At 35.1% G+C, this 22,048-nt stretch overlaps 2 protein-coding genes across 2 annotated transcripts; both read left to right on the forward strand.

The window, feature by feature from the left end:
- Window positions 1-1,495: 1,495 nt before the first annotated feature.
- Window positions 1,496-6,976, forward strand: LOC117683569 (uncharacterized). Its single transcript, XM_066072780.1, has 6 exons — window positions 1,496-1,631; window positions 3,001-3,236; window positions 4,088-4,193; window positions 4,355-4,410; window positions 4,581-4,653; window positions 5,859-6,976. Exons 2-6 carry the CDS (start codon window positions 3,164-3,166, stop codon window positions 6,052-6,054), a joined length of 504 nt encoding a protein of 167 aa, XP_065928852.1. The 5' UTR covers window positions 1,496-1,631; window positions 3,001-3,163; the 3' UTR covers window positions 6,055-6,976.
- Window positions 6,977-11,473: 4,497 nt separating this feature from the next.
- On the forward strand, window positions 11,474-21,248 carry LOC105335352 (uncharacterized). Its single transcript, XM_011439179.4, has 3 exons — window positions 11,474-11,785; window positions 17,428-17,542; window positions 18,757-21,248. The coding sequence occupies exons 2-3, from the start codon at window positions 17,434-17,436 to the stop codon at window positions 21,246-21,248; spliced, it is 2,601 nt and encodes an 866-aa protein (XP_011437481.3). The 5' UTR covers window positions 11,474-11,785; window positions 17,428-17,433.
- Window positions 21,249-22,048: the final 800 nt, after the last annotated feature.

Here is a 22,048-nt window from a genome sequence, read left to right on the forward strand (position 1 = left end):
TTTTTTTTTGTATTGATGGAATGATTCACTTTTTAATACTAGAAAAAAAATATATGTTGTTTTTGGCACAGGAAATGTAGAAGTAAAATTTGCTTTTTTATTTAATAGTAGATTACATACATGAAGTAAAACATGATTATGTTGATCTAAGCATTTCTTTTATGAAAATACTGGATGCGCAATATAGTAAAATAATGTATAGTGAAAAATGAGTCAAACAAGTTCATATTGATTTCGGTACTTTTAAAATTGTTGGAAATATATATATTAGATATTATTAAACATATAAACGTTGACTTACATCGTCAAAGTTAAAACTGGCGGAAGAATTGAAGTAGGTAAACAGTATTTAAGGAAATATGATTGAAAAAAACCCGGGTGGCGAAATCTCTCGTGGTGTCTACGTATTCGCGCAAAACATCCTGTGCCTTTAAAGATAAAACCATTATTATTCATTTATGATTGATGTAAAGTAGGACATCCTTTCGGTATGAATAATATATAAGTTGTTGTTGGTTAATTATTTTGACTCATGATTTCATTTTTAAGAGAGAGAGAGAGAGAGAGAGAGAGAGAGAGAGAGAGAGAGAGAGAGAGAGAGAGAGAGAGAGAGAGAGAGAGTTGATGAAGGGAAACTAAAGGACGCTCATGTAGAACACAAAAAGATGACAGCGATTTTCTATAATCATATGCCAAGAGAGAATTCACAGTTGATCATGAGTATGCCGTAGAAAGAAAATGTGCGGTAAAAAAGAGTCATCTGGAGTGTGTACTACAAGTGTGTACGGTATAGTAATGTTATACAATTGCAATGACGTGCCGACATGTACGCAAAGTTTTAAAATGCGCGGATCCAGAAAAAAAAATTGGGGGTGGGGGGGGGGTTCCGAGTGATAATTTTTACATGCAAGTGAGGGGAGGAGTCGGAGATTTATAATCAATTACAGTGCTATTTGAATTAATAAGTTTAAATTTTTTAGAAGGCGGACCCCCCTCACCCACCCACCACCCACAGCCGTTTAATATTGTAGAAAAATGTTGGCGTGTCGGCTGAATCAGTACAGTACGAGATCTGTAGCTTTATCTCAGGAGATAAGATACTCAATGGAATTCTAGATAGAACAATATTAAGAAGAGCTTGGACTTTAGGTACATGTAGTTGTGTCAAACAGCATTGTGACGTAGGCCTGTCTATTTCATTGCTGGTCACTTAGCCATGGCTCTTTGAAATCAACACAATTTGTCTGGCTTTTGAGTTTAATACTACGCAATAGGTGTATATATTTCGCTTGAAACCAGGGTCTTTTTGAACTTGTTTTGACGCAAGAAATAGATAAGAACGTCTTGCTAAAAGTCCAAGGCCTTGTTAAAATGGTTCTATTGAATATGACAACTTTTTTATATTTAAACATAAAAGAAAATAATGTCTCCCATAATTACATAATATGAAAGTCGTTTTGCTAATACGTAATACGTTCATGCGTAATTCATTAACTGTCATCGGAAAATATGATATTATACTTTAAAAACAATTGTGTAATGATGTATCACTTCACAATTTGCAAAACCATACATGATGATTTGGAAAAGATCGTTGCAATTACTTCTCAGTTTTTTAAGCTATATAAAAGGTATGTTCTTTCATTATTAGATGTAAAAAAAAAACTACCATTTTATTTTCAATTACCAAGAAAATGAAGTAAATAAGTAATGTTAGGTTCATTGACGCATGTAAGTTTTATATGCTATAAATATATGAAAATGTTTTATTAAAATACATGTAACCTATGCGTACTTATTTTCTATGCGAAATAAGAAATGGTCGCAAAAACAAGAAAAAAACTAGTTAATACTACAGTGTAGTATTTAGTTAAAAAGTTAATTAATTTATAAAACAATGCTCATTATCATCCATTTTTATTTTTATTTCTATTTTTACAATGAACGTTTTTTTTATATTTCTCCTCTTTTCAATTAGGATTACATTTTGCACTTTGCAAATTATTGTAATCATAACCAAGTTTTCTTTTGTACGTGCAAAGAACTATATATGATATCGGTCATATTTGCCCCCCCCCCCCCCCCCCATAATTTGCCATTTTCAAAAGTGTTTTAGGTACATTAAATTATTATTTACATTTTACAAGAGTTGATATAACATATATATCTTTTATCTTTTTATTTAAATTGTTTAATCAAAATAATTTTAAAAAACCCCAACATTTTCATTATCTTTTAATGAATGGGAAAAAATGCGACACTTTAAACAAGGGAAAATGTGTATCATTTATTAGTCTTGGACAGATAGTCATACACCTCTGAGGAAGATATTGTTTTTATTAAGGCATGCGCTCAATGTTTTCCGTTTTATGCCGAGAATATATGGAAAAACATGGCGGGGGAAGGTTACCTTTGTGATGTCATATTTCAAAATTATGGGCATTTGGATCAAAAGGAAAATTATAAAATAACTTTACATGGATATCTGTACAAAGAAAAACAAAGAATTACAGAAAAATGATGATGCTCATTTAGGCCCATATATATATATATATATATATATATATATATATATATATATATATATATATATATATATATATATATATGTATATATATATATATATATATTCCGTTTAGGCTCATATAATTGGTTCTAAAAGGAGGGGGGACCTATCCGAAATCTTTACAAGCAAAACGAAACGAAAAACCCTTACTCAAAGTTCAAATTCCTTATCCGTAGGGGGAGGAAATGGAAGGTTAATTGTATGTCATATCCGAATTTTAAACGTTTGGTTATCTGTGTTCTCTAAAATTTTAATAATTTTAAGCAGCACTGACCAAAAAGTGAAACGTGAGGGGGGGGGGGGGGGTAGTTCGTTTAAAATTCATTATTTCATATATGTACATTTGACCATACCCCCCCCCCCCCCCCCACCCCCACCCGATGCTATGTGTACATGCATTCTTTTTTCAACGTCAATTGATTTCTCTTAACAGTAACTTCTCCATGCATCATCCCGGGTCTCTACGGATTACTCTGTGATAATAGATGTGGACGCTGCGCAGGGAACGGCGATTGTGGGTCATTGACTGGTGATTGCAACGGAGGTTGTCAACCCGGGTTTTTCGGACCAAAGTGCAAGATGACGTGCTCGGCAACATGCGGAGGGGACGGGAGTTGCTCTCAATTTACCGCTTTCTGCGAAAATGGCTGCAAGTCCGGCTTCACCGGGGTACAGTGTGACCAAATTATAACATCACAGCCACCAACACCTGCACAAGGCAAAAAGCTTCCTTTTTAACAAAATTATAATAATGTATATATAGATTGTCCAATCGTAACTACTCGTTCGTTTTCACCCGGATATGACCGACTTGTATGTATGCCATTGTAAATCACATGCAACTTCTTGGGTGTTTCCGACCGAGCTCAGAAAAATATATTGAATGTATATGACTTTGCATGTATCAAGACGACCGAATGTTAAATGTTCTACAACATTGGGTTGTCTTCCATCTAATTAAAGTATTTGCTAGACATAGTTTGTGAAGGAGAGCGGCATCGATTATCGAAGTGCAGGGTTCAGTTTTATTCTTTTCTTTCCTATAGATGAATATAAAAAATAAGCACATATGTTGTTTTTTTTTTGTTTTTTTTTGGGTGGGGGTTGAAAACCTACCCCCCTCCCCCGCGTTTGCTACGTGTCTGTATGTAAGTTTAATATATATCTTATAAATTATTAAGTCTACGCGGAGTCCTAATCTTTATACATCTAGAAAAATAAAATTTTGTATTTTAGGGCCCTATACAGGTACATGTACCTGAATCTGCTGTAGTGTTTATCAAAGATATAGGTGTGATGCCCCACCCCTACAAAATACACGTGATTTTTTCCCGGGGGGGGGGGAAGGGGGTTGGAGAATAATTTGCAATTGATACCTCGTGCATGGTATATGAAAATTACTGCATATATACATGTGTGTAAAATGTCTTAGCTATATCATGCAGGTAATAATCGTAATTATTAAAAAAATATGAATTATTTGCACAAAAAATGTTCAAATGCCAAACTATAATTTACAGATGATCTTATATCTACAGATGCTGTCCACGTGTGGGAACCTATTGCTGTAACGAGCCTCGTTGTGACTATAGCCTGTATCGTAATACTTGTGCTACTGTATAGAAGGTAATTTAACAAAAATGCTTTTTAAAAAAACCCAACAAATCTTCGAAAAAAAAACCAAACTGTTTAATATCTTAATAGAATTAAAAGTCTTGTTTTTGTGATAATGCAGTTTTCCTAGCAAATAAATTTAAGTACGGTTGTGTCATGTGTTATAATTTCAGGAAAAACAACAAAACGAAATCGTCTTACGAACGCAATTTGGTGCATATTCCGGAAGGTAAACTGTGTAACCCCCTCCCCTTATCTGAGATTCCATGCAATTGATGATTCAAAGTTATATAAGTTAATTAGTTAGAGTATATACAAGCAATTATAAATTTTTAAGGACATGTGCAATGTCTACAGCAAGATATTAATTGGGTTAACTTTTTCTTCCATGATTTTTAGAGGAGACCATGAGATATGTAAAATTGAACCAACTTCAAGAAAATATAAGGAACAACTCGACCGCTTCAAATTTGTATGTACAGTTCATCAAACAAACACAATATTCAACTTTTTATTAATAAACATGTATAGGCAAGACTCTTAAGTCCGATGGTCACGCCAAAATCATCCAATGGTCACGTCAAAATCCGATGGTCTGCGCTAAAAGTCAAATGACCTGCCACGCAAATGCAAGATGCTGTTTAAGTACTGTACGTTTGTTACACGTACGTCACGTCATTGCGACGTCATTGCTGAAATCGCTGCTTTCTTCAAAATCATCAACGCAATATGAATACTAGTAATGGAGAAAGAGACGAGTGGTGAATAACAGTGAGAGTTGGGGAAGGTCTTTGCGGCGGGTAAATCCGACAACATGGACTAATAATGTTCTAAAGTCTGTCCCAAGTTAATGTTTCTATCAAGTTAATGATTTCTAATTCAAATACAGTTGAAATCGATGAAAGTGAAAAGAATCAAGATCGATATATCCACTGAAACACAATATCCCTTTTCACTCATAAAGATACAGGAATAAAAACGAATTTCTTACGGAGATTTATAATGTGTAATGTTTACATATTTTCACCATTCGGAATTCACTCGGAATACCTCGCACAATTTTTCAATGTTATCATCCGGGCTACTTCATGGCTGATGCAATGCAAAATTCCTGTATATTTTGGGTTGTGTAATGAAGCCTGAAGCGGTAGAGGGGGTGTTTCAAAACAGATAATCTGGATATATTTTTATATTGGTGGATAAACCTAATTTGAGCCAAAAAGTTAAGGTATTCATGATTATCGAAATATCAAGCGAAAAGTGGTGGAAACAAAAAGTCGGGACGGAGTATAATATTCAAATGCAGTGTATGTGTTGCGCCTTTGCTGCAATTAGTGTGTAGGCCAATAAATATGGAATAAAGTCAATGATGAACATATCTAAATATGAGCATTCAAATCAGGTGGGGGTTATTTGATTAAAAGAATATTTATCATCCAATAATTTTCTTCTCTATTCGCAATTCTTTTTTCTAAATTTATCGGGCTCTGGTGCATCACACCATCGGAATTCTGCAACTGCATGCGGATCTTTGTTCTTTGGCTTGTAAAACTATCGGGCTTTGGCGCAGACCTCGGACTTTAGAGGCCAATCACACTTTGGAGTCATATAATTATATAAACGGATATTCTATTTTCTTTAAATATCAATGATTTTTTATTGCTGTATTAAATCCAGGAATAAGGATCTAGCCGAAAAAAACTGTTCCGCAATAAAGGCTCAACGGGATCTTGCTAACTTTGAGTCCGAAAGTCAAGACTACACAGTTCCAAAGTTTACAAGAGAGGAGGGTGTCCCTGATGATCAGTCCCAGACGGAGCCTAAACCCACGGACTCGGAGCCTCATCCCTATATCTACGTCATATCCTCTTGAGTTGATCTTCAATAACCCATCTACACTCTGTTCCAAGATATTTATACAGCACATTTGGACGATTTTTAAAAAAAATTACACATACCTGTGAAAGAAGTGCACTTGTAATAGTTGAAAGGGATAATTTCCAAGATAATTTCATTGACACATTATATTATCAAATGTCACTCAGAAAAATTCAGAGGAACGAAAACCGATTCCTTACGGAGATTTATAATGGGGAATGTTTATATCTTTACTCCATTCGGAATACATTCGGAATACATCGCGCATTTTTTCAACGTTGTCATCCGGGCTTGCTGCAATACAAAATCTTCGTAGACATCACATTTTTTAGCATTGTTTTGAAACCTGATACGCTAACAGGGGCGTTTGACTGAGAAATCTTGGAAATTATTTATACTTTTGAATGAACATCGTTTGAACCCTGAGGTATTTATAAATATCAAACAATGAAGCAAAATGTGAATCCAAGATATCTTGGGACAGAGTATAGTACACGCAACAATAAATAAATGGGAAAGCCGAGAGGAATACTTTTCTAGAAAACAAAATACTTATTAATAGAAATAAAGTAATTAAATAGGAATCAATGTCGAACTGTTTGAATATTGGCGAAATTGTACATGTAGATGTTAAAATGAAAATTCAAGTTGTTTTTTCTGTCTGTTGATCAATTAAGAACACTTTATAATATATGTTTATTTATTTTTTTATAAATATAAATAAATATTTAAATCAAACAATTAAGAAATCCTAGTAATGAAAAGGTTGTCAGATGTCTATGTACATGCAATGTCTATGTTGCATCTTTATAATGCTCCAGGCATTAAAACAAAAACAGAATTTCCCATGATAAAGATTTCAATTTCCGGCATATGTTTTAATGAGATTTTTAAGAAGCTAGTCACGAAATAGCAAAGCGCAATAAAGCGCTCTTCATGCATTGTAAGTATAGGGTCTATAATTTTATTTTATTGTTTCATAAGGGGATAGGGTGAGATATTTATAATGTAGATGATAAAACCCTTGTAAAGACAAGTAGGATGAGCAATATAGTTCCGACAGAACTGTAAAACGATGCACTCATCAGCTTGCTTAATTGAGGCATAGGCGTCGGAACCGGGGGGGGGGGGGTGGGGTGGGGGGGAGGTTAAGCCCCCCCCCCCCCATTTTTTTTTCAAAGTTAGACCTTACCACTAGTCACATAGCATCATAGAAGTATCAGCCCCCCTCCCCCCCCCCCCACTTTTTTTTGCAGCAAACATAATTGTTCCTAATTTTAACCTTGAAAAGATTGAAATATTAATAAATTGGAGTGATATGTATGCAAGCCGCCCCTCCCCACGGATTAGGAATTTCATTATTTTAGGGGGGGGGGGGTTGGCAGGTAAGAATTTTTTTTTGGAAACTCTAGGTATCCCCCCCCCACCACCACCACCACCACCGGATTAGGATTTTCATGATTTTGAGAATAAGGTTTTTTTTTTTGCTTGTCAAGATTTCTGAGGATTAGTCTAGCCCCCCCCCCCCCCCCCCCCCACACTTTCAATTTGTCACTGGGAGGGTTGGTTTGGGAGGGGGTGATAAAGGACAGTTACATAAGAAAAAGGAGAATGAAAAAATATGTGTGTGTGTGTGAGAGAGAGAGAGAGAGAGAGAGAGAGAGAGAGAGAGAGAGAGAGAGAGAGAGAGAGAGAGAGAGAACAGCCTTATGAGAGATTATTACAAGAGTGGTTTATATTGCTGAAGAAAGACTAACCTACAAGGGGAACATTTATATCATCTAGGCGTGCTATTATAGCCCATCTCCAATATACCGTGCACTATCACATTATTAACGTTTATTAACGAGTCATGGTAATCAACTGATGCCGATAAAGGTCAGACAGGTGGGCTGGAATCCATCACTGGGTGATAGAACAGGGACAAGGCTCAAGGTACGGACGGACCATGTATCTGATAGGCCGGGTTTTAGATTAATCCACTGACTGTAAGAGAGGAGGCATTTGAAGATGATAGATTATTATGTTAGCTGGTGATAAGTACTTTATAGTGTTGCATTTTATATTCTTTGCATATTATTATTTAAAAATAAAAGAAAGAAAGTGTCCATCCCCCTTCAGAATAAATTTAAAAAAAAAAATACGGTTCAAGTTTTTACTTTTTTAAAATGCATGCGTTCAATCATATGTCTTTACTTTTTTTGTTAAGATTTTTAACAATTATTTTTATAATTATATAGTAATTACGTATCTAATTTTAATGCATTCAATGATTTTTTCATCCCTTTGAAACAGTACGCTGGATAAAGGCTAATTTCATCACATTAATCAATTTAATATTTTTCTGTGATGATTAAGAAATAACGTATTTAATGCAACAGTTTTATTCAATTTTTGCAAATCATTGAATTTGATATCACAATTTGAAGAAAATATATATATATATATATGAATCAACAAAGTAACAAATGATTTCACAATCAAATAATATTCACTGCAATGTTGTCTTATAAATCATGAACAGAATGTTTTCAGTCTTGAATATCCGGGGTTCGGAATATGTCGGCTCACTAAGCTTCGCGGCTAGTCCGTCGGGTATAAACCCGCTATCAGTGGCACTGTCGTAATAAGCTTTGAAAAGGGCATCCAAATTGTCAGATAAGTCGCAGTTTTCTCTCAGGTCGTCAATGTCGGAGTCGACAAGTGCCGAGTTATTCAGATCACCCAATGAGATGACTTTACTGGCACGCTGCTGTTTTTTACGTTGACGTCGCTGTTTGTTGGCCTTCGTTGCGTAAGAACCGGTGGCTCCGTACCGCTCCCCTAGATCGTCCATCTCCGTTTTCTTCTTCCCCATGATGATGGTGCTGGGTAAACTTTCGATGTGTCGGACATCCGGCTCTTCGATCATGTCTCTGCCATCTAAACCAATGCTTACAACAGCCTCCTCGGTGCTTGTTTTCATGTTGCTTGCATTCTTTCCAGACTCCAAAGAGTCCCCGGAGTCTTCCAACAAACTCTGGCAAATTTGAAATATGTCATCTCCCGTCGACACTTCCGGTGCATCCTCAACAAGAACTTCCTGTTTTGCTGGAGCAATATGGCGATTGGCCACACCCCTTGTCTTGACCTTGACCTTTGTACTCTCGAACCGCTTCTTTGAGCCTTTACCGTACCGCTTTGTACGAATACGGTCATCAAGTGAATTAATTCCGTCTTTCTCAAAAGTCCAGGTTTCTTCGTACGTTGGCTCAGACTTTGTCGTCGCACCGTCGCCATCTTTTTTCTTCCCTTCCTCTTGTACGGCCACTGGGGCATCCTCAGTACTAGAGTCTTCTTCCGATTCGGCGACATCATCGCTGTTTCCCCCTTCGTCGTCGGCTATCTCGTCATCGTTGTGGATCTCATGTTTATCTACACGCCTCGTTTTCAGATAAGGACCCTCTACAGGTTTATTCTGTCTTTTTGCATCTTCACGCCCATTATTTGTTTCTTGCTCGCCGCTAGCAATGCTGTCTGTTTGAGCTGCTGGCGACTCTGACTCGGGCGATTCCGCAAAAAAACTTTTGTACATTCTTATTAGTTTATAATACTTTTCCGATTCCTTGCATTTGTGATGACTTTTGAAACAAAAGTTGATGTAATATCTTATCAGGTCGTACGTGATTATTTCTCCGGCGTAGTTTTGAAATCTAGCCGAGAATAGCTTACGTCCAAGTGCTCCATATAACAACATTGCTATGTATTTTCGCCTGATCTTCGGTTGCATCAGTTGTTTTTCCTTCGATTGTACGTATTTCTCGAAGGTGACAAGCTCCGGAAATTTCCCGTGTAAATCAAAGAATTCGATCTTATTGAGATGACCAACAACCTCAGCGGCTTTTACGACATTTATCATCGTCTTTTTGATCCACACCGGGTTGTTGCTCTTTAGTGACGCTATTTCGTCCTGGACTTGTTTGATGATACCGGAAGTTTTAAAAGAGTTTTCTAGTACCTTGCTCAATTCAAGATTTTTTGGCGTGAATGCATGTTTGTCCCATTCGCTCTCGTCCATTGCTTTTCTGAGGGTACGGGACAACCTTCTCATCACGGCCTCAGCGTTGATGCCTAGACACTCCCCTCCGTTTTTGGGGCTTGGTTCATTCATTGGATACTCCTCCTCCTCCTCTTCCTTTTGTTTTATTTCTCGAGCTTCAAGGAATTCCTCGTCTGACAAAGATGTTCCAATATATGCTTCATCTATGTTACCATAGAATCTGGTTTTCACATACTCGTCGAAATTGCTCAAACTGTTAATAACCGGTTTATTGTAAGAAAGTGACTGGTCATTTTGTCGTGAGCAATTAGTAGCGTCTTGATCTATATATTTGTTTTCGTACGTTCGTGCCTCTTCGGAACCCCTCTGATCGTCATCATCATCATCACTTTTCGGGGAGTTTACACCGGAGCAAGCCGGTTTTTTCATTTCTTTATTTTTCGCTTTATCGTCTCTTTCTGATTGATTGGGATTTGGCTCATGAAAGGTTACCCTCTTTTGAGAGGAGCCATGTTGCTTTGTAAAATCGTCTTCATGCATACCTTTTGGTTTAGTTTCTGGATTCTCCCGAGACCTTATTGCGGATTTACTCTTTTTAGCAATAGTACACTCCCCGTTTCTTTGAATGATTATAGAAACGTTAATGCAGTATTCTTTAAGTTGTTCTTGTGGTACTTTCAAACGACTGAGACGGAACAGTTTGTCACAAACATTGGTTATGTCTTCAATGTCGATAGACAGTCTTAATAACAGAGTACCTTTTACATTAGTTTTGCTCTTTGGTTCTCCGCATATTTCCTCAAAAGCTCGAATTTCCTTAACAAGTACATCGATGAATGCCTCAGAGACGTTCGAATCGTGGTACACTTTGACAATCAAATCAGAAACGGAATCATAAACAATTCCAGAATTTTCCTCTTTAGAATCCCCTACCTTGGAATGCTGGTCGTCCTCTTGGCTTTTCTTGAACAAGCGCCGGCATCCGTCGGCCAGAGTTCGAAATCCAGACCAAAATTTGCCCATAGCGTCTTTATGTTCTAAAATAACAACCATTCATTGACAATCGTATGTCACCCGTTTCCGTTTTCAAATATTGTTTACAAGTCGCTGTCGTCTTATGACGTTAAGATTATGACGTCATAAAGGGAATTTATCAAACGTTGATAGCGCGCTAATTTTTTAGCTTCGGTAACGTTAGGGACATTGAGAGAAATGAAATAGAGAGAGAGAGAGAGAGAGAGAGAGAGAGAGAGAGAGAGAGAGAGAGAGAGAGAGAGAGAGAGAGAGAGAGAGAGAGAGAGAGAGAGAGGAGTGTATATCTTACAATTAGTTAGATCATCAAGGTAAGCCATCATTACAGATCGCACGCGTCAGGAATAGCGGCACCATAGACAACGCAGACAATAAAATGACCACCATAAATATTTGATCGGCATTATCGCGAGATTTATAAAGGACTCGGAGAGGAGCCGAAAAGTATTCTATTATTTTCTAACTTCTGTTGTTTAGGATTATTTATATTCGGCTTTTCATCTAAAGCGATTGTATGTGATTTTTTTTAACCAGAAGATGGTTAGAAAGTGCCCCGGTCAGCAGTGACATGAATGTTATACACAGATTGGAAAAACTTATCTTGGATTATAAGTTACTCTCGGAACTCAAAATTTTATAATCAGTTTCTTAGCAGGTACTGTATTTTTTTTTTCAGCCTTTAAAACTTAAAAGTGTACTTTTTGTACCATATTTAAAACATTCTTTAAAGAAATAATGATATTAATATTTATAATTAGATGCATGTTTAAAAGAAACATTCAAAACGACTTTCTGCAAACACATATCAAAATTAATCAATTCATTGGAATGAATTTTTTTCATATTTATATTTTAATAATTCTAAATTAGCAGCTTTTCTAGATTTCTTTTACATCTAAAACTTAATATTTTTTTTAATTTAATATTTTGAATTTAAGTAGCCAATATATGGAGACATATTCCTTACAATATATTTCTATTTAGATTATTTTTTCATGAATATCATTTACAATGTATTCTCTCCCAATTGCATGATTATATTACCGGTACTTTTCTTCATCTCTGGCCATTACTCAGATTCTCAGTTTTAAGAATAAAATTTAACGAAAATATTTTGGTAGAAATATCATTTGAAATAGTCACAAGATTCCATACATATAATTTCTATTCCTATACATGATGGCCTCGAACCGATCGTGATCGAGAGGTTAGCATTGCTCTATTTATTTGCGCTATATACAGTCGCACTGATTGGCAGATGTCGATAATTATGATTGCAAATGTCACTTTCCAATAATTCTTGGACACGCTTGATTTACGCTGGTAGTCCGAGCATGAAACTCAAAGAATGCAGCGTGTTTAGTACACTCAAGCTACATGTATATAGCCGGACACTTGCACTTGCATTTTTAAGGAAGCTTAAAATAAAAATAAATAAAATAAAAAACAAACAAACAAACAAGCAAACAAAAAGAAATTCGAAAATCGGCATGTACCTGAAAATAAGGAGAAGGGAACAGGGGGGGGGGGGGAATTAATGATTTATATTTTGACAACTTATTATAAACATGTACACTTACTTACTTACTTACTTCGACAATAGAAGGGGAGGGGTGGTCATAAAAAAAACCCGTAATGGTACGAAGAAAATGCGAAAATGAATTGTCAGCCAAAAAAAGGGAGTTGGTTTCTAAAGATTTTACATGACAGCATCGAAAAATGAAAATAAGTTAAATGTATGTAAACATGAACAACAAACAAAGTCGGGTGGATGGGAGGGACAGGAAGTGGGTGAGGGAGGAGTGGGGGCGGTGGCTCCCTTTACTATCTTGGCGTTCTACGCTCTTGTATCTCTTCCGATTTTTATTTCCTTTTAGTTTTAAACGAAACCGTAAAAATTTTCTAATGTAGAAAAATAAACGAAGAATTTCGATTCAGATTACAATAAATAATATTTCTAATTTTGATAACAAGAAAACAAAGCGTTGTGATGTATGAATGGTTTTATTCCTTTTTCGTGCTCAAGTCAAGCTTAATAGGGGCCTTCCACTGAGAAACAATTTTTGATAATAAACCTATTGTCTGTACATGATTCACAAATTTTTCCCCTTAATGAACGGACCGATGTGGTTTGATAAAAAACAAATAATACCAACCACATCATAGTTAGCGTAGCATTTCTTTGTGTATTTTTTTTTTACCAACGCGTGTGTAATTTATAGCGTATATGTTGGATCGTTGCTTATTTCCACTGGAGTTAGACAGGGATGTCCCGTTTTCCCGTTTTTATTAAAGTTGTTTTCTTATAATTATCAATCAAGTAAGTGAATGTCTTCAAAATGTTTAATTAGTTTGTTTTTAAGGAATCAACCACCAGGCATCAAACTGACTATTGTTCCCTGGTAATTGTTTAAAATCGAACTGATTTTTATCAGTAATAATTAATCAGTAATAGTTTTAAAATTTAGTAAGATATCATAAAATTCGAATACTCTGAATTTTTATAATTTAATAATTTTGATTTAACTATAAAATATTTTCCTCCAAATTATCATCACAGGACTGAATCACTGTTATAAATAAATCAACTGAAACATGACTAAAAGGCATCTACATGATTGTATTACCTGAATGGCATAGCTATGCTATAATTACATACATGTAACTTTTAGTTAAAATTCATTTTGACTGAATGGTACATGTACATATGCGTTCTAGATCTGTCCATTTTTCAGACCGTTTAATTTTTCCTAAATTATACGTTCAAAAATTGAATCTAATTGAAATCTCATAAAAAATAAAGTTAGGACCTACTAACTCAGAGAGCTAATATTTTATTAATAGTTTCTACGTACATACGTACATGTGTACTTGTTTAGTCTCATGCCATAGTGCCTTAATGATTTAGGAACATGTACAATGATAATACATATTACAAACATAATAAGGTAAAGATAAATATGGTAGTCCGCCCACTGCTAAACAACCTGTAATTATGATGCATATAAATCATCCTCCGTCATGTATAAATATAGATATCATGTAACCATGCAAAATTGCCACACCCCATTATGTATTGATGCTAATAAACATGTATATCCTAATGCAGAAATAAAGAACATCCCTAATTTTCTGTTATACACGTGCGGTCTTTGTCAAATTGATTTTGTTAGATAGTGCCCACCCACTTTTTGAGGTAAATTATTAATGTTATGATGATAATAAGGTCAAACACATGATGATTAAATACTCTAAATTCCTTGTTAAGTATTCAAAAGCACATGGCAGCAGTGATTGCCGTCAAGTCAATGTAGCATATATTAATTTTGATAGCAGTTATTTGTAGCATGCAAATGTAGCATATACATGTGTTTGACAGCATTTACATGTAGAATGTAGCATATTTTGGAAAACATTTACATGTAGACATGTATATGTAGCATATATTTGAGAGAAGTTACATGAAGTATATATATTTTATATTATCAATGTTTGATCTTTTTGTCCGCCCATCCGTTCGTCCGCTGTGTGTTCGTCCGTGTGTCCGTTATTTCCGTCGACGGACATACCGATTCGCTCTCTGCAGTTAGGCACAAAAATAACTAGTTGTATTGAAAAAATGAATTATTATAGAATTATAGAATATAAACTTACAGCAGAGGTATAAAACTACAACACCAACCCCCCCCCCCCCAAAAAAAAAAAAAGAAAAAAAAGAAAAAAAAAGAAAAGAAAACAACGACAATCAAACAAAAAAACCAAGTCATGCAATATTTCCTTATGACATATGGAGTAAAGTTGTCTACTTTAAACCATTTGTGAGTACTTCGTGCATTTTTTTCCTGAGCTTTAACAGTCATGCAGCTGTGAATTAATGTGTGTGGTTAGTGCGGAAATTACTCCACTCATTACCAATTCATGGTCAGGATTGTCCGATGACGAAATCGAAACAAAAAAAAACAAAACAAAACAAAAAATAACTCGAACTCGAACCACGGAAATGCAAGGATTTTTCTTCCTTCCTTCCGTTTATTTTTCTCTTTTTATTTTACACATAGAGCCGGTAGTCACCATAATATAACGGTGCTTTTATACATACAGAGGGACAAACTTCAGTTAAATACTTTTGATGTTTGTTTTTATTTTTATTTTTTTTGGGGGGGGGGGTGGGGGAGCGGGTGCAATTGCCATTGTTAAATAGTACTTAAATTAGAGGATAATGAGATAAGGGAAACAATGTTTACTAATCATTATAGCACTTTTTAAGATATCCTTCATATCACATTCAATGTTATGAAAAAATGATGAAATAAAATTATCCTCAAATAAGTCTAAACTGGTCACAGTTCTTCATATAATTGTATGTACATGTACATGTACCAATGCGTGTGAAATACTGAGCTAACATTTTAAACAAATTACAATCTGAACAATACATTAGCTTATAAATTCACGAATGATACTCATCACAAATTCATGGTCTACTGTGATTAAAAGAAAAAAAAATCATAGATGTTCAGGACCTTCAAATTCGATTATTATCAATATTTCGGTTCTCAAAAGTTATACATGTACCGAACCCTGTTACAATGTAGCACAGGCAGCAAACTATAATCTATAGAGAGACGGATGGTCGTTTTTAAATTTAGGCTACTGGAATATAACTGAGAAGAACTCTCACTGACTGTATGCTGATATAGGAAATTATTTAAAATCTAAAGAATATCTTTTAAAAAAATCTAAAATCTAAAAAAAAAATATTTAAAATCTAAAATCTAAACAAATCTAAAAAATATAAAAATATTTAGGTCCTTTTTTAAAGATACGACCTTTTAGTCGTAAAGTTATAGAATAATATATAACATTATAACTTAATAATGAAAAAAAAAATCATGTCTAAAAATATAACCTAGATCTGATGGGTAAATTGTTGATTACTGAGCCTCCTTAAATTGCGACTTCGTGACTTAGTTCCATGAAAGCTAATATTTAATAACATATTTTCGGATACCCTTTAGGTGCCTCTTTTATTAACACGCACGACACCTTAATCCAAGAATTAGAAAATTAATCAGAATGGCGCTTTACAAGTTTTCACGCTTATCGTCTGGATCGTCTGAACGTTTGAAGATGTCTCGTTGCATGTCTCTTGATTTCGCCTGTCTGATTATGCCTGTTTTCGTTTCACTGCTCGTGTAATGGCCCATGAATGACCTTGTTTCGTGTCAATGTAAACTACACGTGTCTTTGTGTATAGACGCAGGTCAAGCGCGTGCGTGTGTATATACTCATTACTCATAATAATAAATATCAATTTGTTAGACATTCTTTATTTATTTTATTTTCAGAAGTGTCTTGTCGTATTCGTCACATTATTTAATTTTCTGTATGCATTTTTTAAAAATTCAACTTTTAAATGAATTTGTTCAGATGATGAATATTACATCTCTGGACACAGAAGGTAAAGAATACGTTTCTTATGAACTAAACTTTCATCTTTTTTTTTTTAAATAATTTTTTTTCAAATTACATTTGTATATTAATTATATTTGTTAATACTAATTTTCCTAATCAGTATTTTTTAAAATACAGAAAAAAGTAATATTAAGAAAAGTCTGGAAATGGTCGTTTCCATTTAGTGAATATTTATCGTCCTACATGTCATGCTAAGCATAACACGAAATACATGTATATCACACAGAGTTTGAAAAACATTTTTATGAAATTACTTTCGATATCACAAATATTCATTCTTTCCTTAACCATTACGTCATCATTTTATCACAACATGCAAGTAACCACATTATTACTTTGACTCATGATATTTTGCTGTATGTTTCGTCTGACTACATGTTTCTGCGGTATATACATACCTAGTTTATTTGAAAATGGCCGAGTCATTGGTTATAATAAACCTGTTAAGGAACAGGTTTTTTTTATATGAATGCTCATTCTTTTCTTAACCATCACATTATCATTTTATTAAAACAAGTTACCACATTGTTACTTATTACATTGACTCATCGTTTTTTAGTCCTTACTCAAATTGCTATGTTAACTGCAAAGATAACGTATAATCAAAACAGACCGAGGAAAAACAAGTATATTTTCAATTTATGGTTTTACAGCTTTTTAAAATGCCAACTAGGTTACTATACGATTTTATATTTATATATTTCCTGAAAAAATCCTTTTCCATATTAGAAAATTAAAGCTGTATACATTCATGTAACGATGTTAAATGGTAAACTGTGAATGATAATTTGAACATTCTTATGGTAGTATTTGTTTTTCTAGATCACAATGGTAGTCCAGAGGACCTTCATTTTCATTTTACTCTTCGCTGCACATGCTCACTGTCTCTCGCCCAGCAGATCTAGCCAGAAATCCGAGGCCACCCGAGCAATGAAAGGTCAGAACTATAGCACATGCATATGGTGAAGGTGTGTATATCTATTAGATTATGGCTAGTACATGTATAATGCATACAAAACAAGGCAAATGATCAAACAACATTGCGGAAAGTACGATTAGTATGATATACATTCATTAGAATATACAGTGTAGATTTACAATATTTGCAGGGGAATGGTTACGAGTTTTGGCCAAAAACTTTTATCTTGTTTTCAATGTTTACAATGCTTCAGTAAAACGCTTCTAATAGTCAACCAACAGCTACAGGCGAGATACTAAGATCACAATTCTTTCTTGTGATAAACAAAGCTCGAGTCGTGTTCATGGTTTCATATTTAATGTTGAAATAAGATTCCAGATTTAGACCAAACATTAATGTGACGAACGCTAGGGACAGTTTATACATGTATATCTCAAACACAAATGAGCAGATAGAAAAACATCAGGGTTAGGGTTAGAATAATTAAAAAAAGAAATATTACTGGTATGTTGAACCAATGTAAACAAAAACGTGATACGAGCCTTTTTTACATAACAAAGAATTGTGAGCTCTGAATGTTTGGTATAACTCTCTGACTGAGACTCAAAGGATCACTCGTATATAACAAAAGAATTAACCTATAGAGGAGACCGATTACCTGACAAAAAATCACTTAAAAAAAATCTAAGTTCATTTGAAATTTTCTATTGTACATATATTTTTAAATTAAAAGTTGGCTAAGGTCAATTTTACAGTCAAATAGTCTATTTCTGTAATAATTTTGGCCTAGAAATCCATCAGGACAGGACCGCCCCTGAAAACGCTAAAATATTTTGATAGGTTTCGATCAGTTGCCCTGAGATCGAAATTTGCAAAAGCAAATGAGTGTGTTCTGCTTGTTGATACGGATCTGTTTCATAAATTTTGAATTACCATGTTCAAAACTGCATGAGGTATAATATATTTAAAAATAAATATCGGATTTTAACATCATTGACACGGCATATGTGAAAGTTTCATTATCGTAATTATGATCCTTCACGAGAATGAAGTAAAATAAGTAAACACATTCCTTTTTTTGTAAAAGATATTTGGTAAATGTTTTTTAATACAAATAATAGTGCATTTTAAATAATAGTGCAATTGTTCAATGTATTACATACAAAAAAGGCGAAGTACCAGATACCAGCGTTAATCTTGAAATTAATAGTGCATGTATTTGTCTCTTATAGATGCCAAAGCCCATATTTCCCGAAAGAGGTTAATGGTTGTCCCGACACCATTTTTACCGCCAACAAAGACTGTTTCTATGAAAAAGATTGGCGCTCGGTTGAAAAGCTCGAAACCTAAAACTTTCGCTTTTTCTAGAAACAGCTTCCGATTCAACTCACATTTAACTTCAAAGTCTAACCTCCAGGCCCAAACGAAACAGAGTCGAAAAACAAATACATCGAGGAAAGTTGTTTCTAATCTAAGCATTAACCAAAACCAATTTGTTAAATCAAACACCAAGACAATAATACAAACATCAAAGGCAAAGACGAAAGCAACTGGATTTAGTAAAACCAGAAACATTGAAAAAGTTGGATCACCAAGTACACAACCTGCTAAAACGGAACCGGAAACAATGAGTGGCGTGACACCGGAAGCTCTTCTCGTAGAGCAGAGAAGGCGCAAGTCCAAAATGGGGTTTTCACTACAAAGAGTGCAAAGTAAATTGGATGCAGACGAGTCAAAATTAGAATTGAAAAGTCTGAAAGACAAGGTCAAAAGTTCCAAACCTTTAAGCGGAAACAAAAAGGAACACGACAAAACAAAAACAACTAAAAATGGAAAAACATGGGCAAATGGTTTAACCAGAAGCGATGCGGTGCAGACACCTGTTCGAAAAGAACCAGCCCCACGCAAAACTTTCAGTGCTAAGGCATTTAAAAAACTTGTACAGCGACCAGTTGATGTGTCATCATCGAGAATCACAATAAAGACAGACGGAATTCCAGCACCAGTACCCAAGATCCAACAAATTCTCTCATCTAGACAAAAATCAACTGAAAACGTTGTGTCCAGCAAACATATTGGCGGTAGCTTATCTACTGATAGGAAATTAAAAACAGAAAAGAATACAGAATTCGCAGGAAAATCAGATGTGCAAGCAGATATTACAAAGCTCCTTCCTATGAATATTCCTCTTCCTCCAGAAAATGCAGGTGTGCAAATAGATATTACAAAGTTACATCCTATGAATATCCCTCTTCCTCCAGAAAATTCGGTCATGCAAGCAGATATAACAAAGCTACATAATATGAATATCCCTCTTCCTCCAGAAAATTCGGGCATGCAAGCAGATATTACAAAGCTACGTACTATGAATATTCCTCTCCCTCCAAAAAACTCGGGCGTGCAAACGGATATTACAAAGCTACATACTATGAATATTCCTCTACCTCCTGGTGAGATGTTAGATAAAGATATGTTCTTAAACATGCATATGCAGCAAATAAGTCTTCCCTTAGATTCAGCAATGAAACCACAGACAGAGCGAAGCTTGAAAGTTGTAGAGCGACCGACGGCGCCAGCCCCAACACAGGACAACTTAATCAACAGTATTCAGAGTCTTGCAAAAAATCTTGAGACTGCTGCAAACACTAATACTATTCCTAAGCCTGTACAAAAAGTAAAGACAATCATACGACCAATGGTAAAAAGCAGGCCTGTTCAACCACCAATTCGCAATCAAAACGTTATCTTGCCCATACCAATACAAAGCGAGTTACAGACAAACGGAATTGAGAGCAGTGTTTCTGCATCAGGTCTAAACAACCAACCGGTATCTGCGGCGAGACCTTTCCGACCTGGATTTATCCCTCCTCCTCCACCAGATAGTGGATTCGTTCCTGGACAAATGCGCACCGCACAAGGGGCCTGGAACAACAATTTCCAACGCCTCCCACTTCGCCCGGCACAACCAGCCAAGAGAATTCTCCCGGCAACAGTACCAGTTAGACATAACCAACAGGCAGTTCCTCATCATAATTACATACAGACGAAAGTCCCACTAAGTGGCGTGATTCCACAACCGCCAGGCATGATTCTAAGGGACAGCGGCAGACTCTCACATCCTCAAAACATTAGACCGTTTCAACAACAACATAATGTAAACACGGCGTATTTGACAAAGGCCCCAAACAAGCAACACGTGCAAAGTCCTCAAAACCATTTTGTTTCTGGGCCTATTCGCCGACCTAATAATCACCACGCGGCGGCTCATCACTTTGAAAGAAGTAATCTGAGCCACCATCCGCCGCAGCCAACCCAGCAAAATTTCTATGACGTCACACCACCGATGTATGACGCCACGACTCCAGTAACATCGACAACGCAGAGACCAACGCCAGGTCCAAGAAGACGGCCTCCAAAGCCTAGAAATTTCGATCCTTTAAAACACATAATGAAAGGAAAGCAAACAAGGACGAAAAAGACGAAAAAAGCAAAAACAACGGCTAAAGCAAGACAACCACCAGAACCTCCCGAAAGAACAACTAATGCAGACCCCGACAGGAAGAACTTCAATCAAAAAATCTTTAAGAACTCTTTCCAGAAAGACTATATAAACGAACAACGAGGCAGACATCCTTTGAAAAATTTTATGCTAGAATTCGAAAGGTTTATGAAAAATATGGATAACTATTTTGATTTGTCAGGAATGATTGAGTTCAAAAAATAAAATTTACGGGGATTTTGTTATAAATGATAATTAAGTTAATGTCTCCGGCTTCCACGCTTCGTGTTACAAAAATAGATAGTCTGGAATGAATACGCAAATCCTTTCAGAGTCAGCGATACCTATTAGAACGCTTGTGTAGCATTATTTCAAATCATCTGTTTCAAAGTTTTTAAAAGATAATAAATTATGCTTCTCTTTACAGTCGCAGAATGCTAATTAAAATTATATGAATAATTTTCATTCAAGTGTTTAAAAAAAATAATCATGCAATGTAATATATCATTTTTATGAAACAAAATCATTTTTTTGAATTGCTTCACCTTCAATTTTTGAATTTGTTTGAAAATAAATTTTCGTTTGTCTTTCTAAGATGAATTTATTCTAAGTTTGCGAAAATCTTATAATTTTACAAATACATATAAAATCAAAACATAATAATTTAGTACCCATGTCTTTGCTCAGTCATAAAATCAAAACATCAAACGATTCAAAAGTTGTGTATTGATTTCGTAGCATTTTTGCATATAAAAATCTTATGCGCATCGATGCATTTTCGTTCACTGAAAACATGAAACACATACAGTCAATTTTTTACCTTTTAATCTTCATTTTGTAGCTATAACTGTAGGGATTTTAAAAACAGTTATTATGATTTTTTATTAATTAAACTAAATGATCTAATTTATTAAAAGAGTGATATCAAACGAGAAAATTGATCGACAATGAAACATCATTGTGAGATTATAAACCCTCTGACTAAAAAGGCTCGATGGTCGTGGCCATTGTTACACTATATTGAT

Source organism: Magallana gigas, chromosome 10, assembly GCF_963853765.1.
Source record: "Magallana gigas chromosome 10, xbMagGiga1.1, whole genome shotgun sequence".
NCBI lineage: Eukaryota > Metazoa > Mollusca > Bivalvia > Ostreida > Ostreidae > Magallana > Magallana gigas.